This window comes from Giardia intestinalis, chromosome 2 (genome assembly GCF_000002435.2).
Source record: "Giardia intestinalis strain WB C6 chromosome 2, whole genome shotgun sequence".
NCBI lineage: Eukaryota > Fornicata > Diplomonadida > Hexamitidae > Giardia > Giardia duodenalis.
The window spans coordinates 1,253,276-1,278,774 of record NC_051857.1 but is presented as its reverse complement, the minus strand read 5'-3'; the positions used below and the strand labels follow the sequence as shown (position 1 = coordinate 1,278,774).

Below are 25,499 nucleotides of genomic sequence, written 5' to 3'. Positions count from 1 at the left end.
CCAGGCCTTAGTGCAGAGAGAAAAAGTTTCTCATGGCGCTTGCAGATCCTGCCGGGATGTTAAACAAGGGGTCGTGCCGCATAAATAGTTCTTTCTGAGCCTCCACTTCAGCTAGAAGCTCAGGAGAATATCGAGTCTTGTCCTTGTCCAAGCTAGCAAGTCTCAATAGTATTAGGTATCCAGCAGTGGTGTACATGTTGTGATACGCGTCACTAGGCACTCCTGGTTTGTCCCTCATGCCCCTCTTTCCATCTGGTGCCCCTCGATCATAGGAGCAGCGCAACACATACTTATAGAGCGCGTCTGCATCTATGACCATGAAGTCTTCGAACTCCCCATCCCCTACTAGAAGGTATAGACTGCCCATCATCCAGTATGTGTAGCACCCGTCAACGAGTTTGTTGTTACGCCCCGCAAAGCCCCCCTGATTCGTTTGCTTGGCGTGTATGTATAGAAGGAGGTCTAGAACCCTCCGCTCTCCAAGCCTATCCCTAAGAGCAGCAGAGGAACACCCAAGAAGGATGTACAGGCCAGCAAGGCTGCAGAACGTGTATGCACCATGTGATTCTCCGCCAAAATTGTTTGAGCATGATCCCCCATCGTATGCTTGAGCCTGTAAAAAGTACGAAATGAGTGGTTCCCCAAATAGGGCTTTATCTTCTAGTAAATTATAGCAGTACCCCACAGACACGCATGTATATGCCACGCGCATGTCATTCTCTTGAGACTGATCGTCACTGCAGAAACAGCCTAGCGTCTTATTGAAACAGCTGATAAGATAGGAACGCACAACTTCTCTACTCATCAGGCTGTAGTGTCTTGCAGTTGCTGCTGATAGTGTAGCCCCAAAGATGATCAGTACATGCGTTTGGTACCCGCTATGTGGAGCCACAAGGCTAGAGTGAGGGCTAACCCAAGATTGGAGCGTGTTGGCAACACTCTGGTGAAACTTCTCCGCTGTTTGAGGGCTGATGATAGCAAGCGTACAATAAAGCCAATATAGCTGCATGCTCATGGATAGGTCTTGTATGGAGAGAAGAGGCTTCTCAAGCTCCCTGGAGGTGAAGTCACAGAGATCCTTTACGGGGAGAGAAGTTATATCTTCGTTGTGTAAAAGCTCTGCCGTGCAACAAGCATCGATCGCACTTTCTTCCTTTACAGTGTGCGACGAATAGCCTGGGTTTGTGAACATGAATCGTGGCCCCATTCAAGACAGAACGAAGCCTCAGCTCAAGCGAACCAAGTTTAGCGATAAATTGCAAATAGTTTATTAAAAAACGCGGACACCTTGCGTGATACAAGATGGTCTATCTTGTCAACGGAGCCATTTGCGATGGACTTGGGCATTTGAAGATAAAACCCATTGAGGTAAAGCAGCTATACATTTCTGACATAGACCTGCCGTTCAGTCATTCCACCCTACGGCCACTCTTGAAGATCCTCAAGGGATCCGCTCGTCTAGAGCAGCTTTCCTTTGTGCGATGCTGCATAACAGATACCTTGCTGGAAGAGCTGCTTGGTGCGCTGCGATTTTCTCCTTCTCGTGCGCGAATAAGACATTTGTCATTGGAATGTAACAGGCTTACCAACAAGGCCCTTACCTCCCTAGCTCTCTTCATTATTCAAAACAGGCCCCCTATCACAAGATTGAACATAGGAAACTGCATTTATAGCCTCCACTCATTCTCTCACGACTCCACCGTGAGTCTCCTCCGAATAAAGTCGCTACTACAGCCAGTTTGCTTTGAGGCTGACGACTCTGGGCTGCTGTTCATGCAGACGCAACGGAAAGTCCCTAGCTATCACGGCAACACCTTCTCAACTCCTGGTGTCTGCTATCTGCTGGAGAATCTCTTTAAAGCATCATACGTACACTCTACGCTGTTCTTGGAGATGATTAATCTTTGCGGCACACGCACGATGATGACACTCTCTTTGGTACAAAAGCTATTGCGCTTCAATTCTATTGGCTACTTAGGAATGGACCTTTCGGACCTGTATGGGGAGCGGCTTTTGTTTGACAGTAGGCGTACGCTAAGCCTCCTTCTAGGGGCACGGGTCATCCGATGCATTGACACTGAGAGTGGTCTCCTTACCACAGACTCCCAGTGCATGCGTCAGCCGGATCTCTATGTGTGTAACTTTGCTTCCTCGGGTGTATCCGCCTACACCTCTCCGGTCGACGAGAAGAAAGCCCGCAGAAGCCCACGTCTTCAAGTCCAGTCGCATAAAGAGGAGCATAGGATTCACAAACTGGACGCTCTTTCAACTGTACTGGTCAGCGGAGAGGCGGAGAATATCGTTAAGAACAATGATGAAAGTAACAATCAGGCTGTTCCTGTTTTTCAAAAGTCAGTAGACAGTTCCGGATGGATTTTAGACGCGTTTCAGGATACGGTCAACGATGACTTGAGTCGCAATACCAACATGGTCCATTCACTTCAGGCAGCGGTGGCTTTTAGAAATCAGAGAACCGAGCAGAAGAGGGTTGATGACGAGCAGGCTGAGATCACCGATGACGACTACCAGGAAGTCATTATGTCCCCAGAACATGCCAGCCTTCCTGCCTATCCGTTGATAGACCCATCCTTTGACGACAATGATAGTAGCTACGTGGCTCCCGAATTTGTTCGAAAGCTTTTAGCGACTTCTCCTGTTGATGGTATTGTTGAGAGAGGGAGCACGCATAGTTCTTTGTCAGGCTCTGAGAACCTAGGGGTATTGCGAGAGAGGAAAAGTTTGTTGGAGCTAGCTGAGCTGTCTACAAGCGGTCATAGTGTTGAGGGCCAACATTATGTGCCCCCTGAGCATCAGTACGGCATAATTTCTCCGGCAAGTGGTGGCATGGTGCGACGTAGAAATCCTCCACAGCTAATCAATCATGAACGGCCAGACTCTCTCCAGAATGTGAGCAAGAGGGCCATCTCTCTCCCATCAGACACTTATCTGCGGGAGAAAACCCAAAAGCAATCGTCTCCAAACACGTGTCTTCTTAGATTCATGGATCCACCAGTGATACCGCCAGATAATGCAGACGAGTTTCCCTCGTTGGCCCCTTTGTCGGTCGATGTTCGCCGGTCCTTTGTGAGCAGTAGCCGCTCCAGTATTGTGCGGCGTCTCCTTCTGCAGTAGCTTACAGCCGCACAAATTACTTCAAGACAATGTGTAGCTGATCAGCTACACATGCTGTAAATTATTGCGTGGGCAATCCTTGAATTTCCATATACAGGAGACTAAATATCTTCTGTACTTTGAAAAACACTCCGACTATTCATAAAAATCTCATACATATGACTGTTCGTTTTACAAAAATTCAGCTTTTAAATACTAATGGCAAATCTCGTTCTGAACCCGGCCGGGGAGGCCAGGGCGCGCACACAGTATCGCTGCTTCGAGTACCTGAGGCTCCTTGTGGCTGCGGCGGGGCACGCTTTCGACGCGTACGGACTCGGAGACAGCAACCGAGACCGCTACCTCGGCGACTGTATCCAGTGCACAGACATCTTGGAGCTCGTCGTCTGCGCTGCAGGGTGCGCAGCAGCCGGGCCACCCAGCGCGCCCCTGGATGCCGATTCTCCCAAGATGGACTTACACCTGCCAGAGGCCATGGGAGCTAGCGAAGCGGTCCTCCCAGCAGCGGACCCGGCAGAGGCCCACCGTCGCTACCAGAACTACTGCACTGAGATGAACAGGGTGCATCCGGATCCGCTGCACCCCGCGCCCGAACTGGCGACCACGGAGACATACTTCAAGCTCGTCGATCACCTTTTCTCCTCCTTGGTCTATGTGGAGAAGCTCATGGGCACCCCGAAGATCGACTGGAACGCAGACCACTTCACCCTGGACTACAAGCCCTGTCCAGACGAGGTCAAGCTGGTCATCAACCTTGACGCAGAGGCCATTAGCGCCATGGACAACAATAAGGATCTTCAAAGCAAGCCAAACTGGTGCGCAAACAAGGTATGGTACGTCATGATTTTGAGCTTCTTCCTTGGTACATCACTGAGTCTATTATCTCTCACCGTTCCATTCTACTTGACAAATTTAGGAGCCAATGCATCTCAAACGGCCAACGCACAGGCATTTTTCAACCTTGGGCAACTGTTCTTCTGTCCACTCTGGCTCTGGCTATCGGAGATAATTGGCCGCAAGCCAGTTTATATAGTTCTCTTTGCAGGGTACATACTTACTTTTGGATTAACTACACTCACACCGATTATTTTTAAAGCAACAACTAATATTTCCATCAATTCCCAAGAACAGATCAACTATATCCTTGGAATACGCTTCGCCACAGGTATTTTCGCGTATGCTGTCCCCATTAGCTTTGTTACTGTCGCTGATCTCGCTAGCCCCCGTGCGCGTCCAATGGCTCTGATTGCAGTCAATATTGTGACACAAATTGGTACTGGGATAGCTTCTGTGGTGGTTGCTTTTGCCTTCACCACCGGGACCTACGCAAATGATACTGTGAAATCGTTCCTTCATACGTTCTATCTTGCAATTGCTCTGTTAGTGGCCGGCCTCGTTTTCTCCTGCTTCTTCAAGGAGTCTTCTGCAGGCGTTATAGCCCGCAAAGCTGCCAAGAAGATGGGCAAAACGGACTCCCAGGCATATAAGGCCAACGTAAGGCGGGATAGCTTCTGTGTGACATTCAAAGATATTCTGAAGAACAAAGAGCTAATTCTGCTCTGGTTTGCATATGTCTTCCAGATCTTCTGTACTCAGCTTCCTGTTGCCACCCAGAGTTTTCTAATTGCGAAGTTCTACGGGTTTACAAATGCACAACAATCCAAGCAACTAAATGCCCTATCGAACATTGTCGTTGTAATCATCGCTGTGTGCTTTACGTTTGGCTTGACTCGTCTCATAGCCAACAAGATTGGAGAGCTCCGCGTCATCGTCATTTCTATCTACTTTGCAATGCTTCCTTCTTTGCTACGTTGGGCAATAGATCCACCCATTCCCAAGTGGATAATGTTCCTCCCCTTCAACACAATTGCGCTTAGTCTTGGAGATGCCCTCTTCATCCAGTTTGCAACGCTGTATACGACACCGAAGAACCGCGGGACGCTTCTCGGGCTCTTCCAGATCGGAAATAGCATCGGGAGGTTTGGAGGGGCGCTCATAGGTGGTGAGCTCTACAACTGGAACTGGCGCAATGGGTCGATCTTCTTCTTGCTCTATGGCTTTACGTCGCTCCTCCTTCTGTGCTTTGTGAAGCCACCCCTTGAGCAGAACACTGCTGCCCAGATAGAGCAGAAGCAGCGTGAACAGATAAAGAGTCGAGCAGCTGTTTGATTCATGAGGCACATACACGCTGTCCTCGTGGTAATCGGGTGGCAGATGCGATGCTTTAATAGTTATGTTCAATTAGCTGTCCGTTTGTGAATAGTATAACTAGAGTGAATCCCTTTGTTAGACAATATGGTATTTAGAATCGGTGGTGGCTCGATACGACCAGCTGTTCAGGTTTCCTCGTCAAGACAGGCGACCCCTGTACCACATGGATGTGTATGGAGACAATGTAAGAAAAGCGGGATCCATACGTGTCTACATTGGAGAGCACAGTAATCACAAGGTGGCAAAGAGAGAGCGTACAGTAGAAGACTCGTGCAAAGGTTGTGCTGCCCAGAGAATCGGGATTTAATTATGCCGGCTCACAGACACAGCCGATCATCCCTTCGCACCAGTGCTGCAGCGATCGCTTCTGCCACACTCATTGCTGGTGGCCTAGCAGGGCTGGGATATGGCGTTTATCGCATGGTGCGTAACTACCAATTCCATGTTAGCCCCTACAAGGTCCTTCAGCATGCCATCGCCTCTGATGTTGAGAAACAGCAGATACTAGTCCTTGAGGACAGTATTGCACGCACACATTACACCGTCCAGACCCTCAGCACAGATGAGGAAAAAGAGGAGGCCGTTGTACAGATACTCTCCAATGCATCCGTCCGTGCTTTAGCCGTTCCTGTTGTAGTATCTGTCAACACCTTTTTAGCTGTATCTGTTCTATGCTCTATAGAGACCATAGCTAGGCTCAAGAGGCGTAAACTCATTGCACCAGTGCACACAAGCATTTTGATGGAGCTTAACAAGCTTGCCGTTAGTATGGATGCGTTCGGGGTCGTCGAGCAGGAAGTACGAGAAAGCCTCACTGCATATACTAAAGCGAACCTCAGGGTTGCCACATCTCCTGCAGCATTCATGCAGTTTCTCCAGTCTTTCCTAACTACTGAACTCATCGCCATAATACTCTCCCAGCTCCTCACGTCTATCCAGACCACTATAGACGAGCTCAATCCGTCCTCTATCCTCTATCTTCCCCTGTTAATTCTTAAGGACATACTTGTCGAGAATGCTGCGGATCCTCTTGCTAAGGCAAACAGCTTCAGTGCTTACATTGTAGAGATGGTCACGACCTTCTTTGACAACGTAAGCAGAGAATTCACGGACCTGATAGCGTCAAAGGCGGGCTTCCAACTCGCATACTACACTCGTCCGCTATTGTCTCTAAACTTCACCCGATACTTTCCATCGATAGATGAGAGCTTTGTTAACTCCATTTACCTTATGACCAAGACAAGGCTAAATTGATTACCAGGCTTTCCCCGACTCAACTATGCACAGGCCACATGCTGGGATTGACACTAATTGATTCACTTACATCTACTTCCCTTGTTGCACTACGCTCTCCTTCAAAGCCGCTAAAAACTTCTGTAGGCTGACATCATCGGTGGCGACAACTTCACCCACTGCTTCTGGCTGACCTCCGTTCCCGAGTGTGAACCCTCCTAATGTCTGGTTGCTTTTATGTGTTGTAGTTGGATTCACGCGAGCCAATAATATGCGTGCCTGTGACGTTCCCTGGTCTGCGTTATCATACCGCGGCGATGGAAAGCGTTCGTTGAGTATATCCTCCACTTCATAGTTCGGCGCGTCTAGCAGCGTCGCGACGTTCGCATATTCTGGCTTGAGATGGTACTCGGCTTTACGCCACGCTGCCACAGATGAACCCGTCCAAACCAGCACGTTGAAGAATGAATCAAATAGCAAGATTCGATCCTGAGTAGCCTCACTGGAATCTAGGAACACTGGTGTTGGTTCGGGGTTTGTCACTGTGTATGCGTAGAGAACCGGCTGCATCATGGTCAGAACGTTTGCAGTTGTTTGCCTTAACAGCTGGAAGCGCTTCATCGCTGTTTCGTCAGGGGACTGTCCAAACAATTGTATAAACTCTGATCTTCTGAAGTGGTAAAGGAACTGTGGGAAAAATTCGAAGTTTGGCTGAAATACAAGTGTAGCAGCATTCTGAAGCTGATAGGACGAAAAAGCCTGTGAAAGCTTGATAATTGACCTGTCTATATAGCGCATAACTTCGTCTGTAGTGATTCCGGGTCGATGCATCAAGTTGAACATTGTGATCTTTGCTAGCACAACTGCAGCAGCCTCTTGGTCAAACTCGGAACTGATTTTTGCCCAATCTGAAAGAGGATTGGCCCCTTGGAAGACGTACGTCGTGACCCTCAAAATCTGGTCTCCAGTGACATTATCAATGTATAAAGTGCGGAATTGAACGGGTATGTAAGCGGGAAGAGTCAATGCCATCGCATTCTTCGGGTCGTGATTAGCCTCATAGCAAAAGCAGAAGGTGCTCTCAGAGTCTATGTGGCTTGCCAGCCATCTGTTCGTAAACCCGTGGCCAATCTCATTATCTTGTCCTCCTAGACTTAGCACCTTCGAGCCTCCCTCATAGAATGTGCCTGCAACAAAGGCAGGATTGCTACATGTGGGGGCCTGCTGAGAGCCCTTTGTGCTCACAGTAGGAGGAAGCGGGACGACATGTCCAACACACCCTGTGATTTTTCCTCCAGAACCGATCGATGCCTCGATAATAGCGCGGGACCCAAACTGAAGTGGGACAAGCTCTGGCTCATCACCCTCCTCCTCGTCCTCGTTAATCTCGCCTCTACCCGTGGTCTCCGTTTCCTCTTGTCGGGCAGCCTGAACAAGTTGATCAAAGAAGCACCGCCAGCTTCGTACAAAAGCCTGATAGCTGTACGACTCAGAGATCATCATATGCCCACCAGTCATGCTAACCATCTGGTACATCTCATAAAGACCAACCTGCTCCACCGAGCAGCTGAAAACGTGGTAAGATATTCCATTTGTTGCAGCACGTTCACCTAGAGATGTGTAGAAACGCTGGGCATCCTTCACGTGCTTAGCTACGTCTGTCTTCTTCTCAATGTCCGGCCAGTGGCGCAAGTGCATAGAAAGATCGATGTCTACAACGGTTCCGGGTCCTGCAGTACATGGGCCGGAAGTCAATAGAACAACACGCCCTGCAAATCCTGTCGTTGGTCTCACTGCTGTGGCGTTTGTGGTGTCCATAGTAATTGGTATGCCTGCGGGAAGAGATAGGCTTTGCAGAATAGAAGTCGCAATAGATAGAGCGGCCCCAAGGCATCTGTGAGGTCTGCACTTGGGAGGGGGCACCCACGGGTCCTTCATAAGGTCTTCCAGTATCTGAACCAGACTGTTCTGGCACAAGCTCAGAGGTTGCAAGAAACGCTGGGTAGTTGTTTTCAATCCAAGATACTGCTCTAGCTGCGCGGGGGGAATATCCACAAGACCCCTAAGGACAACTTTTCGAGGACAGAAGTCAAATACCAATTCATGAACAGTAACAACAGAACCGAAAGAGACCAGGCAGATCTTGCTGTTAGAAGGAAGAACATCTACAATCCATTGAAGTGACTCCTTCATCTTTGCAAACTGCTCGGCATCTTCGCAGCACGTGTCCACAACGATAGCAAAGATGGGGGCATAGTCGGGAGCAACTTGAGGAGTGGCGTGACCTCCTGCGGCCGCTTGAGTAGCCGAAAGGTTATATTCGATGGTCTTGTAAACGTCATGGAGCTCAGCTGGACGGTACTCCGGGGTAATCTGTGCATAGCTGGGGGGCAATGGTTGCATCAGTGAACAGAAAGAACAAACGTAGCTCTTCTTTTGATAGTCGACGTATGTGAACGGGGAGAGAACGGCAGAGCAGCCTGAACACCTCACGGGTGCATACGAGGCACGGTAGGGATTAGCCACCGCTTTGAGTGGAGTATATACGAGTGAAAGGGGAACGCCGAGCTTGGTCGAGTCATGGCGCATCTGAGGCCACACCCTCCAAGGAGCGCGTATCCCTGTCTCGTCTTCTACACGGACGACTGCATCGGCAAAGGACTCCGCCGCCTCGGCCATCGAAATATTTTAAGCCCCCGTAGGCGAAAACAGTCCCAAGCAGATAGGGACCGATCCGTGACACGCAGGGCACCTTGTTTACTCTGTCTCTTGCTCCTCAGCAAGCTGGTAGGGTACATTATATTCTGGGATCTCTATGTCCCCGGCCTTCACCATCTCCGTGATCTCAGCGGGAGAATATACAGTGCCCTTGTACTCCACCTTGCAGCCAACGGAGCGGGCAGAACCCAGGACCTCGAGGACCGTGCCGGCGTACTTCAGAGCGAAGGAGTTAGCGCGGAGCTCCTTTGCGATGTCTAGGACCGTGTCGAACTTCACTGTGCCTGTGTGCAGAAGGGGCTGACCCTTGGGAATCGTGCGAGGACCCTCGCCCAGAGCCTTGACAAGAAGCGAGGAGGCTGTGGGCACAACAGAGACTGTCGGCTGTCTGTTCTTTGAGACGATGCGGACTTTCACGCGGATCCCCTTGTAGCCTTGTGTAGCCTCGTGGATCTTCTCACCAACAACTTTGGGCGGAAGACCGTAGGGCCCGATCTTTGGACCAAGGGCATTTGGCGCGGGGATTATCCCGCCCTTGACGCGCAAATACAGAACTATCTCTGCGTTAGGATCAGCTCTGGGGGGCATTGTCGCCTGGAAAACTACCACTCTGACATAATATCAAATTAAAATGCTTTAACTATAATTTATATTATTAATTGGACAAATGAAATAAAGACGTAAAAAGTGTCTGGGCATACTCCCCACTCCATGGATGCCTCTGAAAACCAGCCCTTGAGAGACCTCCCCGAGGCGTACCGTGCATTCATTACCCTTTCAATCACGGATATAGTTTCCATCTTTACAATCTCCAAGATTGTTCAGGAGCTCTCTGCAGAAAGCATAGTGGAGCGCGGGGACTCTGGCCTGGGCCAAGTGCTTAAGTATCTCAGCTACCAAGCAGACCTGGGTGCAGAGTACTTCAAGCTTGTCTCCAAAGAGTATCCACCAAACGTGCCTGTCACGGCTTATGATGTGTTGTATGTCCGTGCCAAGGCAATGTGTCGCGGGTACACGTGCATGGGTGCCCTGGTTTATGATATCTTTCTTGTTTTTTCTCACTACAAGTATGTTTCTGCTCTGTTCAAACTCTCGCTCGATATTCTTCCCCGCATCGTGAATCTTTTCTGCAAAAGCCTTGGATCTCTTCCTGTTGTTTCTCAGGTGCTTTCCCTCTATCCTCTGTTTGAGTTTTCCCCCGAAGTCTTCAAGGAGATCGCGTCCTCCATTGATGTTGCCTTCCTTGCCCAGCTTCGAAAGGGAAGGGAGCATAAAACTAATTTGGAGCTCTTGGCAGATTATCTTGAATCGAGGGACGCATTTGACGCTGAGCTGGCAACCTTGGAGCCATCCCTCAACCGGTCTGTGCGCTTTGCAGGGCCAATCGTTCCAATTGAACATCAGCAGGCGCTCATCATGCTTCTGCAAGAGTTTACAGAGGAGCAGGTCAACGAGCTAGAGGACTTCTTGCTCGACACGGCGGGGCTTGAACTGGACGGAAACAAAGACCTCATACTGGACTTTTCTGCCATTCCTGTCGACAAGATGCATATGGTATGCGAGCAAATCTTGAAAATTTCAACCCAGGACCAGCAGAAGATCTCTGCACACAGGGTTCACGTGCTAAAGACGCTGGTTCTAGGTATGAAGTAGGTGGACGGAAAACTATCGATGGTAAGCATAACATCTCCGTTCGATTAAATACGGGATGAACGGAATGTATAGGGTATTAAATATGGCGCGCTATACATATCTTCTCGCTTCCGGAGCATGTAATTGCCATATATTGATGTGGCAGCTATCTTAGCGAGCTCTTCTTCACTATACAAGAATTTTGATTCAGCACAAGGCTGCTGGAAGTTCTCAGGGTGAACAAGCACCAGTGTCTCGCCACCAGGACCCCTTTCATATCGAAACGTGGGCTCAACTGTGATGGGGCGGTCAAAGGGGGATTCCGCCAAATTGGGCTTTGCAGCTGCCGGGTTCATTTTATCGTCTACCTTGTCCTTTGCATGGGTCATCTCGTCAATGAAATCAGAGTCCTCGAGCAGTTCGTCGACGAATGTCTTTGGATCGTGTGGCTCTGCATCGTCCTGGTCCGCATCAGCGCATGCGTTAATGCGTGAATCATTATCACTGTCTACTTTCATTTCTACTCCCACTTCTGTACCCTTTCGGGGTTCATCTACGTTATCGACGTTTTGCTTACTAACTCTATCTGCAAATGCAAGAAGTTGTCGTTCTGCTGCGTCGAGTTGTATCGCACACCGATCGTCTCTCGGAGGAGTGCAATCGCGTGTGCTCCATCGATGCCGCACTTTTACCGGAGACCCTTGCTCTCTGTTACGCATTGTGGATATGAAGTTAGCGTATGCTGCTTCCGCTGCGTCCATGGCCTCTGCTGCCGCGTGTGTGGACGGAGGGACTTCATGGATGAGGTCTGGGTGAGCTGCAAGCCACTTGTTCTCTTTTATAAAGTCCCTTGCAATCTTCTGCTTTTTGCGCTTGATCACAGGTGGGTTATACATCCACTTGGGGTATACGGCGTTAAGGCAAATCCCATTTGAACCACTGTTGAACGATGTATACCGAGGAAGACACCCTATAGAGTGCGCACGGATGGTGCTGCTGTTCTGTGATGACAGAGCTATCGAAGGTGCATCTGCAATGAGCGCATTCTGGTACATTTGGCTCCGCCCGCTTTTTATCTGACTTGTCCATAGTTTAATTTGTAATATTTGAATATTTTAATGCACGTGTCGAATCGAAGTAAAAAAACCGATCTATGCTCTTGGCTCTCTGCATCCTGGTGGCCACGCTCGGCCGCTTTGTCCAGCGTGAGCGCGTCGGGCCGTCTACCCAGCTATTCATCGAGAATAGGGTCGATCACTTCAACCCCTTTAATCAGGATGTATTCAGGCAGAGATACTATTACAATTCAGAATTCGTTAGAGACGGCTCGCACGTGGCCATATTAGAGATAGGAGGAGAAGGGGAAATCAACTCTGCCCCTGGTGGCACAAAGTCAAACCCGGATATCCTGGGGAGAATAGCGGACAACTATGGAGCGCACATCTTTGTTCTTGAGCACAGATTCTATGGCATATCCCATCCTTTCCAGCATACCTCAGAGAAGTACGATGTCGGAACTGACAAGCTCCGCTATCTCTCCAGCAAACAAGCCCAAAGCGACCTCCTGTACTTTATTTCTGTTATGGATGATAGGCTATGTCCAGCTAACAGCAAGGACGGCTCCTTCAAGCGCATTGAGGGGCGTACATGTTTCCAGTGGGTTATCGTCGGAGGCTCCTATCCGGGTGCGGTGACGGGTTGGATTTACCAGCGCCACCCCAATCTCTTTGCAGCGGGCCTGAGCAGCTCTGGCGTCGTTAATGCACGCTACGAAATCCCAGAATTTGACACACACACGCTCATGGTTCCCGGTGCACCGTGTTCTGACGCACTCTACCAAGCACAGCACGAGGCTACGCGCCAGGTAGAAGCAGGAGAAGACAACATAGTTTATGAGAGGCTTGGAATCCGTACAGACGCAGACAAGAGCGATATTCACTACTTTATTGCAGACACCATGCTTATGTGCTTCCAGTACGGGAAATCCAAGTCATGTTGCGACAGCCGCTTGTCAAAAGCATGGGAGGGGCACGGAGACATCTTAGACGCCCTTGTGGACTACTTGTCAACCTCCTCCTTTGACTCCTACGACTCCATCAATCTAGCCTCCGACACGGCCAAGCACTCAGATGCCTTTAGGCAGTGGTGGTGGCAGACGTGCACAGAAGTCGCATACTACCAGCCTGCGCCACTGATCAATAGTCTTCGCTCGGAGAAGATCACTACTCAGTGGCACCTCGATATGTGCAAAAAGATCTTTGATGGCCTGGACCTGGGAAACCCGACAATCAAGACCAACGAATTCTACGGCGGCGAGCACGTCAAGGCTGACGACGTCTTCTTCAGTAACTTCTGGCAAGACCCTTGGCACATGTGTAGCATGACCGACGACATGGGCGGCCAGAAAGATAATATCGGCTTTATCCGTTGCAAGGATTGCGGCCATTGCGTAGATCTTCATCTGCCCCAGGAGACAGACCCCATAGAACTGGTAGAGCTTCGTGACAGGATTTATTCTTTCATCGTGGAGCGCGTGGACTCTATTCTTAATAGGGTAGGGTAACTTACTTCTCCGCAGTAAACATTGCCTTCAATTGTCTTTTCTCAAAGTCTGCAGGATTAGGTCGAAAAAAGTGCATGACCACCCGGGCCCAGAGACACCTTGCCAGAGAGTTCCAGGCGTATGAGCGAGATCCTATACCAGGCGTATCTATTGGACTCAAGGGGGATTCGCTCTTCCTCTGGACTCTGATGCTACAAGGCCCCCCTGGTACGCTTTTCGAAGGCGGACTATTTAGAGCAGAATTGCGGTTTCCTGATAACTATCCCGATCAACCACCGAAGTTCGTCTTTATCACTGACATCTTTCATCCCAATATCTACTCCGACGGCTCCGTCTGTATTTCTATTTTGCATCCTCCTGGACCAGACCCACATCAATATGAGACGGCAGCTGAGCGTTGGTTGCCAGTTCATACCGTCTCTAGCATCATTCTTTCAGTTATCTCCCTCCTCTCCGACCCCAACTGCAAGAGCCCTGCAAACGTCGACGCTGCAAAGCTGTATACAGATGATTACCCCATGTACAAAAAGCGCGTCTTGACGTGTGTGAGACGGTCGATGGAGGAGTAAATGAGCCTCTGCATTTACTTGCTTTACTTGCGCGCAGGTGCGTACTCTTCAGGGAGTAGGACGTGCATGATAATTTGCTCCGATGCAATCTTTGCACCGTCCCAGCGTGCCTTGAACGATTGCTGAGCCTCCTTAGTGCCCAGGTTGATGTATGCGTAGCCCTGCTTCCGGCCATCGATCCTATTGAGCGGAAAGCTCGCCCTTTCTAACCTGAGACCAGCAATTGCAGCACGCAAGGAAACAATTTGCTCATTTTCTGGTTCTGGTTCTGGCTCCGGCTTGTCACTCTTGTTGTCAGCGGCGGTGGTAGCCTGGCTCTCCTGGCTCTGAGGCTCCTGTGCTGGCTCACTACTACGCGTCAGGGCCTCTTTCCGTTCTTTCTCGATGCGGACCTTCTCGCGCCAGGTAAGCTGATCGAAATTCTCAGCTGTTGGTGCTTGCTTGACGGTTCCCTCGCTCTGCAGATTCTTGAGCATGACACGAAGCTCCTCGCAGAGGCTGTCCACAAGCTTCTGGAGGTTCTCGCGAGTCCAGAAATGAGGAACAGGGTCCAGCTTCAATGAATAGGTCTGCTTCTCTACATTATTCTTCTTGCTTGGAGGCACGTAGATGCCGCCCTTCTCCGTGATAATGTCCCGCTCGTAGGTCTCCTTTTGAGGACAACAATAAGTGTAGTGATAGCCCCCACAGTTGTTGCATATAACGTGCGTCGCCTCCATAGATGCAGCCATAGCAGACGAAGCGAGCTGCTGCTTCTGAACACTCTCCGAATTCAGATTGAGGGTGATAGGACGCTCCTCAACTGAAGCGATTAATGAGGTAAGGTCAGCGCTGGTTGCAGAGCCGTGAGGCTGGTAGTACTTAGTGCTCTTTGATGCCGGCTTGGCGATCGCATCTTTGCGAAGGAGCACCCTGGTGGGGACTTCTAAGGATACGTTCATTCGCCGCATCCTCTTTGAACTGACTGAGACATTCTCCTGGTCTTCCTGGAAGGTAAATTCATTGACGAAAAAGATCCCGTTCTCGTCTTCAGGGCCTGTGATGGTACGAGTCCGGCAGGAATCTGTACTCATCATCTTCAAAATACTTCAAAAAAGTGTTATGCCAATATGGCATAAAATATTAAAACTGTGGAAATTTCATTCTGAATTTCTCATTGAGGTAACTTAATAGTTACAAACTGCAATCTAAGACATCTCACATGTTAGCGCTATTGCTCTTTATTGTCTGCTGTGTTTCCCATGATCCGAGTAACATGGCCTTTTATATTGACCCCGATAAAATCACATTTGAGACAATTCATGAAAACACAAAGACCCTGTTTTCTCTTTTCAACAGTCGTTTTACTTTAGACTATCCCTCAGATGAGGCTCACAACAAAGCCTTGCTGTCTTTCGCGAAAAATCTAGCACACCACAATGCGACCCATGCGAGGGACACGGACCACCTGGACGAATTGTTGAGGTATACAGATGGATATGCAACATATGGGCTGACATCAGCCTTTGCCAGAGACCCAACTGAGCCCATGAAGGGATTTGTCCAGGACACCGGTGTCCCCGAGTACGACTTGAGCAGCTTTAAGGACAGAATACGCTCAAGATTGAATCTGTTCAAGGAAGCAGCCGCTTATCAGCTCAAGGTCATCTACTCTGCACTAGTGTCGGCTGCACTTCCGGCCCCTCGAAGTGGATGCACTACGATGTACATACGGCAAAACCCCCTTTCTCCTTTATCATCGATTCCGTTGTCTGCGGATTTGCGCGAATTCGAGGTTATAGGAAAGGTTCGCAACCAGGGGGTCTGCGGGTGCTGCTGGGCAATGGCCTCAGCTGTCATGCTAGAGGGTATGACCCGGTCCACACAAAGTTACTTTAAAGACAAAACGGAAGTTGACAACACGTTCAAAGATGTAGACCTTATTGTTTCCGAGCAGTACATAATGAACAACTCTCGCAGCTCTATCAACAACTTCTGTGAAGGTGGAAACTACAGGATCACATCGATGGATTATGCCAATGAAAACATAGTTAAGACAGTGGAGTCTGAAAAGAATTTTCCACTAGAATCGACTCACTTGGAGAAGAATCCATCAAGAATTGACGTTATAGCTAATTTCAAAGTGTCCAAGGCCTTCTTGCCTTACAACACAGAGACAGTGACAGGGACCAACTGCAAAAGGTCTATCATTAAGCTGCTGGACAAGATGCAGACCTCGTCGCCAATGACAAACGGGGCCGTCAATCAAATCAAGTCTTACCTTGCACGGGGGATCCCTGTTGCCGCGGCCATGTTTACGGGGGCAGACGGGCCTCTGTCCTCACGAGACTTCAGCAACTACAAGGGCGGCATTTTCAATAAGCCGTGCAGCAAAACAGGGCTTGACCACCAAGTCATGTTTGCGGGATATGGATATTACCAGGGAGTTGAGGTCTGGGTCATGCGCAACTCCTGGGGAGAACAGTGGGGGTCATACGGCCACTTCTACACACCGATAGGCAACAACGTTCTTTGCTCTGAGACGTACGCATATACAGACATACCACAGTACTTTCCATTAGACAAAGCTGATAAGGACAAGCCATACACAGAAAGGCAAAAAACGAAAGCTTCTACCTACTGGGCGAGAAAATTAAAACGTGGAGATGGTGTAGCCCTCGACTCAGACCCCTCTACGATACCACCAGCCAGTCCAGGCAATGATAATGACATATATGTTCCGAGAGGGAAGATCATTTCGTCTTCAAGCAGTGGAACTAGTAGTAGCAGCAGTAGCACTACTATCACGGGCAAGTTTAAACTTTCAATCCCGAGTATTATCATGATTGTGACGGGCATCCTGGGGAGCGCAGGCGTTGCAGGCATTATCGCAAAGTTCACCTGCTGCAGGAAGTAGGTGCGGATGACTTCTAACTATTAGTGAATAGTAGTGAATAGTAATAGACTAGTGGACAACTTAGGATTGATTTTTTTTCTTTGCAATCTTCTCTCTACAAACAATTTTAAATTGGAATTTTTAGATTCTAAATGCGCGGCTTTGATGTCTAGCAAGAAGTGGACCAAGAAGGCGGTAAAGGAGAAGGTAGATTACCCGACCCTCTTCGCTGACGAAGCAGCCATGAACGAGGCCTTAAAGTTTATAAAGAACTCAAAATGCATTACTCACACACAGATCTGCGAGCGCCTTCGCGTTTCCGTCGCTCTTGCAAAGAGGGTCATGCGTCAGCTTGTCAAGTCGGGGGACTTTGCCATCGTCAGCAAGTCCAGTCGTATGACGATTTTTAAGAATATGACGAAGAAGGAGTAAATGGCGTCTGCCACCGATCTATGCTTCTGCTCGTTGGCTTCCTGGTGAGTGTGCGCGGAGGAGGTCATGCGGTCCAAAAAAGAATGGCCTCCCTTGCGCGTCAGCTTATTGGGGGTCTGACGCGAATCCTGCAGTCTTCTCCTCAAGTCTCAGAGACCTGGTTTGTGCTCGTCGTCGATGACTGTGCCAGGCAGGTTCTCAGGCACCTCTTGGGTGCTCGAGATATGATGGTGCGGAATGTTGCACTGATCATCGGGATCGAAGATCAGCGACAGCCCATTCCGACAGCCTGTGCAGTGTATTTCTGCAGCCCAACACAGAAGAACTTCGGGCTTTTTCATGGGCACATCAAGGCAGGATACTATGCAAGCTACGAATTCATTGCCTGCACCGGGCCCACGCAGCTACATCAACTTGCATTCTCTGAGTTCCGGGCAGATGTGGCAGCAGGAAAACTGGTTACACGCCTTATTGAGTATCCTATGTCTCTTCGCATGATCTGTGATGACATCTACACGGTATACACTTCCTCTGCAGAACCAAGTGACGTTTTGAAAGCAAATGTGCGCGCTTTGTATTCGTACTTTGCTTCCTTTTCAAGAGGGGATGAGGATGCATTGAACCGTACTCTCCGGATCCCGTATATCTACACATGCGGCAAGAAGGCTAAGCAGCTTGTCCTCGCATTCTTTGAGGAACTCCAAGCGAACAACATTCGCTCAGAACGTCTGGCAGGGCACGTCCTTATGCTGGCAGATAGAGAGGCAGACCCTATACCCTTGTTCTATCATCCTTACACGTACACTGGCCTCATGAGCGATTTAGGGATCTTCAGCGGTGGTGATAGTGATAAGAAGGATGAGCCCCCTCTTGGTCTCGGGCCGGCGTTCCAGGACGCCATTTTCAAGACCATCCGCACCCAGCACTTCACCACTGCCACAGAACATGTGAACAAGCTACTGCATGATCTCTCAAACAACTACGCATCTGCTATGGATGCCAAAGCAGCCTATAGTCATCTTTTAAATAATATGGACACCATGAAGACCAAGAAGGCGAACTGTGAGCGCCACACAAACATTTGCAGCAAGCTACTGACCTATATAACAGAAGAGTCCATCAAGAAATATATTGATATTGAACAGGAACAGATTAGTAGTCAGCGCAAGAGTCTCTTTGCTTTGAGCGCAGCATTGACCTCACGAGGAGCGTCTCTCACAAAGGAGGAAGAGGAGCATTTGGTCAGGACTATTATCTGTGTGCTTCTTGGCTCGCAAGATAATCTTGATGCCCTCATTAATGGGCTTTTCGCAAAGGTCAAGGACCTTCTAGACTTGCTTTCCTCTGTCAGCGGAATAGGACCGACAGATCTGCAGACTGCACTTCAATCCTACGCCTTTCGTATCCGTGACGCAGGGACAGCCGTAAGACCTTCTGGAGATCAGCAAGCAAAGTCTGGACAGTGGCAAGCGATGGATGCGTTTGTTGACGTAGCTATGGCCTTCGCTAAGAAAGGGATTGATGCGCTCATGGGTAAGCAGACCTCTCTTCTTGCACTTTTGCTCACACTCATTGCGCCGTCAACCCTCAGTCAGCCACGGTACAACAACTACTTCTCTCTGGAGGCATACGGCGGCACATTCCACGGCGCCGCCACTACAGTCGGTCTTTTCATTGTCGGAGAAGGGTCTCTTGAAGAGGCCAGTCGGCTGAAACTGGAGATCCAGCAAGCGTTCCGGGAGAATCAGATGGACGCCCCCAATGTGACCTATGGGTGCACATCTTTCCCAGCAAAGCGTATGCCTGCACTTTCTGCATTGATTAAGGCAGCCACTTAGCGTTTACTTGAAGTATTACTGCCTTCCTTTCGAGTTATTGGGACGTCTGTAAAAGTGTGTCGTGCCGTCCTAAACAATCCAGCGTATGGCATCACTTGTGTATAAAACACAAGGTCGATTTTCTCAAGGTTCTTAAAGCCGTCTTTAATATTATAACTGTGGAGTGGATAGATTGCCTTCACCGTGCCGTTATAAACCTTCCTGTGATTACGTGTGACAATCTTGTCCCATACTGTCTGCTGTTGTAACCCGGCTGTATCGTTGTATACTGCGATGACGGACGCATAAACTTGTTTGGTGTTCCAATTGAAAAGACCTGTGAGGTTGTAGGAAAGGCTAATATTTAGGTCCATCACGTCGTGGGCAGGCTGCACTGTGAGCTTTTCAATGCTATTGTACGCCTTCTTGGCACTCTTAGTGAATGGTTGTGAGACGGAGATTCCATGAATATTCTGTGCTGACTCCAAGGGATATAGGTATGAGACGAGGTGCATGGCAAAGAGGAGGGCAATAGTAGCGGAAACAGCAAACCCAAAGAGGGTGTAGAGGCGAATGGGCCACGTGTGCATCGAAAGTGCCTGGTTGATAAATGTGCAATTTTAGTAAACTGTGCATACTTTTTAAACTACCTTGCAAATTCTTAGGTACACCTAAAACGCTGCGATGCTCCTCGACACATCGAACTCCTTTCTTTGGACAGGTTGCGAACTTGCAATTCTCGATGACGACCACTCTAACATACACGTTTTCGCATGTCCTTATAATGCCAACCTTCCTAATTCGTCTTACCATGCCTCCAAGCCTCCAGAGCTACTATCCATCGAACACATCCTGAGTATCCCTGTCTATCAGTATGCACAGGTATCGCTAGTTCCAACGGTGGAAAAAGATATTCCTTCAATCTCACTTCTCATCAATGAATCCATGCTAATCGTGGTTGATCGCTGTGGCGGACTGCTTCGGCTCTATGCCGAGGAAAATGTCGGGTGCGCATTTGCGGAAATCTGTAACATCCTTCGTTTGACAGAAACACGCTATCTTCTATTTACCACAAAGGATATCGTAGATCTGGATTTGGAACTACATGCGCCCCAGGCTTACGTTGATGTGGGTAGTTCCCAGGTTATCCACATGTCTGACGACCCCGCGTCATTTATAAACGGCCCCGCACTTAACATTAACCCAAAGTATGTCTATGGTCCTAAGCATCTTCACGTTTTAGTAATGGTTAGTAGCGACATCTACCTTCTCAAAATTTACGATATCAGTACTCGGAGATTGGTTTGTCAGATTTATTTTTATGAGCGTATCATTTCCCTGCAGGAGCTTCCAGGCACAGGGTACCTGGTCGTAGGTGACACAGGAAAAATATACCAGGTGCACTTTTATAACGATGCATTTGTATGCTCCAGCGTTGCACTGAAAGGATTAGACCTAACACAGAACATCGAGAAGTTCCTTGTCTTGCCACACTACGTGGCCGTTGAGACCGAAACACGAATGCAGTACCTTTACTCCATCGTGTGGGAGCAAGGTGTCCTGATATTCGACCGCCTCTTGTGGTCTGATGACGCATCCCTGGCCCTCTCAGCAATCCAGGAGAAACCTGGGGCATCTGATCTCTTGTCCCTCATAGCAACCATGTATCACGCCTCCAACATGGTCACACAACAAGCCTCTCCTCCTTCAGAATCCAACACGGAGGTCGCCCTGTCTCCAAGTGCGCTGTCTTCCATGAAACAGACACTGAGTACATCGTGCCAAGCTCCCTTTGACACACCGAGTGCAGGGGTCTTGGGTGGAGCTCCCGCCCTGCGGGCTGTTCACAATCATCAGCCTGCCTATGCTCATTCGTTGCTGAAGAATCTAGTAATCCACGTGTCCAACAATACAAATGTTCTTCTCCTTGTTCTCGATGGAGGATTTGTGTTATCACCGTTAACAGAGCCCACCAGCAGTGGAGCTAGCTTCATTATTAGGGAGGAATCTGAGGTCATTTTCTCTGAGGTGCTGTCTGCTATGATAGGGCATGAAATGCCGCTGAATGCAATTCTCAATGTCACCGTTCTCAAGGCCTCCAGTTACGGATTTGTCTTCCGCCTCTTGAACCTCAGCACGGGATCCTCGTTTGACTTCCCATTCACAAGCACCAGTCTTGCTCGACTGGTACAGGGGTCCAGTGGTGAGCAACCCGCTTTTAGGGCCTATAGCGTCTTTTCAGTCGAGGACTACATCGTGACTTGGCTATTGATTGGCAGTGTGTGCTTTGGATTCTACCTTTCGTTCAAAACGCGGACATGTCTCACTGCAGAGTTTCAACTCGAGGGTGAGGCCTACTTCTCTTATCCACTTGTCCGTCCTCTGTACAAGGGCGATCAGATCGATGACTCTGGCGTCACAGGACAATACATTCTGACATACTACATCCTGGAGGTGCACAGGAGCGCAGACGCGGACCCTGAAGAACCAGGCACTCAGGCTGTTGCAGGCCAGCGGTCGCTACTATCTCTCTTCGTTTCAACGAGGACACATGTACTAACAGAGTTCAGCGACTCCACGTTCCAGATAACTGAGATAGCCACCATTACACCCATCTCCATTCAGTATGAGATGCTTCTGCAGAGCCAGAACACGTTGCTGCGAGCAATGATGGTACCCTATCTGATTCTCTCTGAGTCCTCCTTCATTCTAATCACAGAGACAACCTCGGAGACGTGCTTCTATCTCTTCGTGCTCGATGCTCATCGAGGGACGGCAGATGTCTCCCTACTCGAGCACGACATTGCACTGGGGTTTCTGTGTGATCACAACGACTCGCTGGGTCAGTTTGGATACACTAAAATGGAGACTTTCCATCTAAGCGGCCTGGTGGACTTCTACATAAGCGGGATACTGCGCCAGAGGCTAAGCGATAGGACTACTAAGCGTACAGCGCAAGCAGACGCCCTTGGAGATCGACAGGGAGAATCGCTTGCTAATAGGGATACCACAGGCCTTACACCGGTCTCCACGGAATTCTCTGGTACTTCATTGAAGGGAACGGTCGAAAGCTTCCTCATGCACAGACAGCCCTCCAAAGATCCCGAGGTCTCGGTGGCTAGTGCACCAACTCTTCAGCATCTCCTTGAAAACATCCCGGTAGATGTTCATCCCATTATCGCCGATGGATCACTGGCCTCCATGAACGATCAAATAGAGAGGCTGGTCATAGACAAGCAGTACAACCCCTACGTATCCCTGTCTGCTGCGAAGAAGCACAAGAAGGTGCGGCGCTCCCTCTACGTTTCCGTTGATAATGACACCGACATGTCCGACGACCTCCTCTCTGAATCCAGCGCGACCAGAAGTTACGCACTGTCTGCCCACGGCTCCCAGTTCCACGACGATGGCATGACGAGTGCAATCTCCTTGAAGAGGAAGTTGGACACATTCAAGAGAAGAGAAGGCTATGCAGGAGAGTATGCGATCCGGCCGATGAAAGGAAGGGTGCACCGCTTTCTTCGCCTCTGCATAAACATCTCCTCGGCAACAAGCAAGCAGAGTATAGACTATAGGGCTGAGTTAGAGAGCATAGACAATATCCTGAAGGAGCTTGCTGTCTCACCCAGCCTAGATCACACTATTGGTGCAAGTGCCAGCCTCAGCGTCCCTATGACACCGGCATGGGTCGATGCGATGATCAGCAGGTTTGCTTTTGAGTATCCAGCAGCGGGAGTTTCCGTGGAAGCCCCTACGTCTCCACGCGCTCATCAACACGCTGGCAGCACAGTTGTTCCGGAGATGCTCCAGCAAGAGCGCAGTGCTATCACACATGTACTATCTGATGAGTTGCAGCCAGCATTGGAGAGTGACGACAATGAGTCTAGTTCTAACGAAAGTATCGCTGACCATATAAGTGCTACTCCACGGCTTCCATCGAAGTATTCGACGACTAGTCAGATGTTAAGTGTCATGTATGATGCAGCTGCAAGCCCCACACCGAGTTTGCTCGAGGCCGTTGTTGAGGCATATCTTCCCTCGGACTACTACTCTCTGGACTCCCTTGGGTTCCTCCAGGTCTATAACAGTACACAACGAATTCTGGCGACCATCCTAATTACCCCGTTGAAAAGGCTCTACCACAACATCTTTATGGTGATGGCTCAGAAAGACGGGTTCATAACAGAGGGCCTACGGAGCCGGCTCAAGCTTGGGCGCGCCTCAACGTCAGCCTGTCAGCACCTTGACTTCTTCGCGTCAGACCTACTCAACTGCCGCGAAGTTGTCAATTGCCTGCTCACAGAGCTTACTCCGGACCACCTTTATAATCACAAGCTCTCTTTCACTCTCAGTTGCCTCTCTGTGTTGGTGATGGCAGGCGTGCTCTACAGGTTCCTCCAGGAGGCCGATCGAAGGCCCTTCCTATCAGCTATTGACGCAGCTTTGGGGTTTGCAATTGAAAGCTATTTGTTGGCGAATCCGGGGCGTCTTCCTTCTATGCGTCTCGTGTTCCCGTTCTTGGCTATTAGCTCGCCGTTCTCTAAGTTTGCGGCCGTTGCATTTTTACGGCTACTCACTGCACGCCTCTCCAAGCTTCTTCTCGAAGAAGCCATCCCTAAGAACACCCTTAACACGCTGGTACTTGCAACAACCGAGGTGTGCGAGCTCAGCTTTAAGCTTACGCTGTGCACGCAGCTCCCACCTATACACATCCTGGTCATTCACCGTGAGATCTTCTACAAGGCTGTGCTCGCTTTTGAAGCCCTGGCATTCATAAAGAACTTGAACCTAAGCGAACAGCTAGGTCTGGAAGAGCATGTGACAGCCCTTCTCGATGCAACCCTAGATGAATCCACAGCCATAGCGTGCTACTTTAGGAACAACTTTGCCGATGCCGACTTCAAGCGTCTTTCTCCCGGCTTTGCCTCATACTTTTTGACTAACCTGGCCTTCTTGCTCCGCACGGTCTGCACCTATGCATCGGCAGTACCCACGCTGATGCCAGCCCAGTGCAGCCATATCCTGCTGAAGACCACTGCCCTGCAAGAGCTGGTTGGTGCCTCATCGGCTCTTGTCTCTAGCTGTAAAGGAATCTCGGGGTACTACAGGGGCCTTTACGCATCTAACAACAGTATAGGCACCACCAGCCGAGCACAGAAGGGTGAGGGCCCTGCTTGCCAATGCCATCTGCACGAGTGCTTCTTCGAGGATGCTCAGAAGATTTTATCTGAGTCGCCGACCACGCTCTCCATTCGGTCCATCTACGTGTTTGTTAAATACGTCAGGAGGCATGAGCAGAACGTCTGGAGGCACCACTCCACCCGGTTCATACAGCTGCTGGTCTGCCAGATGCAGAGGCTTTCTACACTGGATCGGACAACAGACAGCTTGATCGGAGCAGGCCCTCTGACCACCCTTCCGCTTGAGAACTCTGTTCTTAACCGGAAATCCCTCCTGGCTTCTCTGCGTGAGTGTCTCTTCGACTTTTCCTATTCTTTATCCCCGATTGTGCTGGTTCGCCTAACCACAGGCAACGATATTTCCGTCCTTCATGGCTTCACTCCTGGCTTCCTCACGATTAAGTTCCTCGAATCCTCCACCCAGGCCCTCAATCTGCAGAAGCCTCTGGTTCTTGAGCAGGCATACAATTACTTCCTGGAGCACAAGGCGGAGCGCTATAAGCTGAGCATGCTACCGCCATTTAGCCAGCTGAATGACCCTTTGTTAGGAATCTCTTCTAATAAGTACAAGACTTATGGCAAGATCCTCCCCTGCATATCCTTCATCTCTGTAGATCCTCAAAACGAACTTGCACTTGTGTACTGCCATAATTATAACGCTCTCTTCGTCTACAAGCTCTCCACAAACGTCGACGACGTGTACCTGGTGGGGACTGGCTCCACGGATCTTTTCACCATCATTTCTCCGGGCTCACAAACCCTTCTGGCTGCCAAGGTTGTCTGGACAGAGGTCAAAAAGGCCATGAGGTCATACACAGTTTGTGAAGTCCACTTTATTCACGGGGACTCTCCCCAATCAGTGGCCAGCATAGAGGAGTACATATGGAAGACAACTAGGCACGAAAAGCCTGTGAAGCACCTAGCCCTCTTCTCTGTGGAGGATGAGCAGGAGGAGTACGAGCACAGACAGCAAGAAGAGCACCGCACAGATGCAAAAGATTCAATACCAAAGCCCGACAGGCGGCAGTCTTACCTGGTTACACAGGAGAAGACGACCACAAAAGAAACAATGACCGTGAGGCTCAAGATCAAGCGAACGGTAGCACATTAAGTAGTTTGCATAAAGCTCTCCCACCA

General features: G+C 49.6%; 16 protein-coding genes across 16 annotated transcripts; 10 read left to right on the top strand and 6 right to left on the bottom strand.

Moving 5' to 3' along the window:
• Window positions 1-7: 7 nt before the first annotated feature.
• GL50803_009382 (Protein farnesyltransferase subunit beta) lies at window positions 8-1,207 on the bottom strand (the record flags this gene model as incomplete). The annotated part of the gene is made up of 1 exon (XM_001708547.1): window positions 8-1,207. One exon carries the CDS (start codon window positions 1,205-1,207, stop codon window positions 8-10), a length of 1,200 nt encoding a protein of 399 aa, XP_001708599.1.
• A 95-nt stretch (window positions 1,208-1,302) lies between these two features.
• On the top strand, window positions 1,303-3,132 carry GL50803_0014940 (uncharacterized protein; the record flags this gene model as incomplete). Its single annotated transcript, XM_001708548.1, has 1 exon — window positions 1,303-3,132. One exon carries the CDS (start codon window positions 1,303-1,305, stop codon window positions 3,130-3,132), a length of 1,830 nt encoding a protein of 609 aa, XP_001708600.1.
• A 198-nt stretch (window positions 3,133-3,330) lies between these two features.
• Window positions 3,331-5,301, top strand: GL50803_00112063 (Major facilitator superfamily transporter; the record flags this gene model as incomplete). The annotated part of the gene is made up of 1 exon (XM_001708550.1): window positions 3,331-5,301. One exon carries the CDS (start codon window positions 3,331-3,333, stop codon window positions 5,299-5,301), a length of 1,971 nt encoding a protein of 656 aa, XP_001708602.1.
• A 351-nt stretch (window positions 5,302-5,652) lies between these two features.
• On the top strand, window positions 5,653-6,597 carry GL50803_0014939 (GiMOMP35; the record flags this gene model as incomplete). Its single annotated transcript, XM_001708552.1, has 1 exon — window positions 5,653-6,597. One exon carries the CDS (start codon window positions 5,653-5,655, stop codon window positions 6,595-6,597), a length of 945 nt encoding a protein of 314 aa, XP_001708604.1.
• Window positions 6,598-6,669: 72 nt separating this feature from the next.
• On the bottom strand, window positions 6,670-9,255 carry GL50803_009376 (Sec23; the record flags this gene model as incomplete). The annotated part of the gene is made up of 1 exon (XM_001708553.1): window positions 6,670-9,255. The coding sequence occupies one exon, from the start codon at window positions 9,253-9,255 to the stop codon at window positions 6,670-6,672; it is 2,586 nt and encodes an 861-aa protein (XP_001708605.1).
• Window positions 9,256-9,333: 78 nt separating this feature from the next.
• Window positions 9,334-9,882, bottom strand: GL50803_0014938 (Ribosomal protein L12; the record flags this gene model as incomplete). The annotated part of the gene is made up of 1 exon (XM_001708555.1): window positions 9,334-9,882. The coding sequence occupies one exon, from the start codon at window positions 9,880-9,882 to the stop codon at window positions 9,334-9,336; it is 549 nt and encodes a 182-aa protein (XP_001708607.1).
• Window positions 9,883-10,005: 123 nt separating this feature from the next.
• On the top strand, window positions 10,006-10,947 carry GL50803_0014937 (uncharacterized protein; the record flags this gene model as incomplete). Its single annotated transcript, XM_001708556.1, has 1 exon — window positions 10,006-10,947. The coding sequence occupies one exon, from the start codon at window positions 10,006-10,008 to the stop codon at window positions 10,945-10,947; it is 942 nt and encodes a 313-aa protein (XP_001708608.1).
• Window positions 10,948-10,991: 44 nt separating this feature from the next.
• GL50803_0022739 (uncharacterized protein) lies at window positions 10,992-11,981 on the bottom strand (the record flags this gene model as incomplete). The annotated part of the gene is made up of 1 exon (XM_001708557.1): window positions 10,992-11,981. The coding sequence occupies one exon, from the start codon at window positions 11,979-11,981 to the stop codon at window positions 10,992-10,994; it is 990 nt and encodes a 329-aa protein (XP_001708609.1).
• Window positions 11,982-12,079: 98 nt separating this feature from the next.
• On the top strand, window positions 12,080-13,489 carry GL50803_0015871 (putative Serine peptidase; the record flags this gene model as incomplete). The annotated part of the gene is made up of 1 exon (XM_001708559.1): window positions 12,080-13,489. One exon carries the CDS (start codon window positions 12,080-12,082, stop codon window positions 13,487-13,489), a length of 1,410 nt encoding a protein of 469 aa, XP_001708611.1.
• Window positions 13,490-13,563: 74 nt separating this feature from the next.
• Window positions 13,564-14,058, top strand: GL50803_003171 (Ubiquitin-conjugating enzyme E2 G1; the record flags this gene model as incomplete). Its single annotated transcript, XM_001708560.1, has 1 exon — window positions 13,564-14,058. The coding sequence occupies one exon, from the start codon at window positions 13,564-13,566 to the stop codon at window positions 14,056-14,058; it is 495 nt and encodes a 164-aa protein (XP_001708612.1).
• A 23-nt stretch (window positions 14,059-14,081) lies between these two features.
• Window positions 14,082-15,134, bottom strand: GL50803_0013269 (Eukaryotic translation initiation factor 3 subunit G; the record flags this gene model as incomplete). Its single annotated transcript, XM_001708562.1, has 1 exon — window positions 14,082-15,134. The coding sequence occupies one exon, from the start codon at window positions 15,132-15,134 to the stop codon at window positions 14,082-14,084; it is 1,053 nt and encodes a 350-aa protein (XP_001708614.1).
• A 125-nt stretch (window positions 15,135-15,259) lies between these two features.
• GL50803_003169 (Cathepsin L) lies at window positions 15,260-16,954 on the top strand (the record flags this gene model as incomplete). Its single annotated transcript, XM_001708563.1, has 1 exon — window positions 15,260-16,954. The coding sequence occupies one exon, from the start codon at window positions 15,260-15,262 to the stop codon at window positions 16,952-16,954; it is 1,695 nt and encodes a 564-aa protein (XP_001708615.1).
• A 144-nt stretch (window positions 16,955-17,098) lies between these two features.
• GL50803_0013268 (Ribosomal protein S25) lies at window positions 17,099-17,365 on the top strand (the record flags this gene model as incomplete). Its single annotated transcript, XM_001708564.1, has 1 exon — window positions 17,099-17,365. The coding sequence occupies one exon, from the start codon at window positions 17,099-17,101 to the stop codon at window positions 17,363-17,365; it is 267 nt and encodes an 88-aa protein (XP_001708616.1).
• An 83-nt stretch (window positions 17,366-17,448) lies between these two features.
• Window positions 17,449-19,203, top strand: GL50803_0091761 (putative Sec1; the record flags this gene model as incomplete). Its single annotated transcript, XM_001708565.2, has 1 exon — window positions 17,449-19,203. One exon carries the CDS (start codon window positions 17,449-17,451, stop codon window positions 19,201-19,203), a length of 1,755 nt encoding a protein of 584 aa, XP_001708617.2.
• GL50803_002964 (Signal peptidase subunit) lies at window positions 19,200-19,772 on the bottom strand (the record flags this gene model as incomplete). Its single annotated transcript, XM_038046036.1, has 1 exon — window positions 19,200-19,772. The coding sequence occupies one exon, from the start codon at window positions 19,770-19,772 to the stop codon at window positions 19,200-19,202; it is 573 nt and encodes a 190-aa protein (XP_037901754.1).
• A 94-nt stretch (window positions 19,773-19,866) lies between these two features.
• GL50803_0015395 (uncharacterized protein) lies at window positions 19,867-25,473 on the top strand (the record flags this gene model as incomplete). Its single annotated transcript, XM_001708566.1, has 1 exon — window positions 19,867-25,473. The coding sequence occupies one exon, from the start codon at window positions 19,867-19,869 to the stop codon at window positions 25,471-25,473; it is 5,607 nt and encodes a 1,868-aa protein (XP_001708618.1).
• Between the last annotated feature and the right edge of the window lie 26 nt (window positions 25,474-25,499).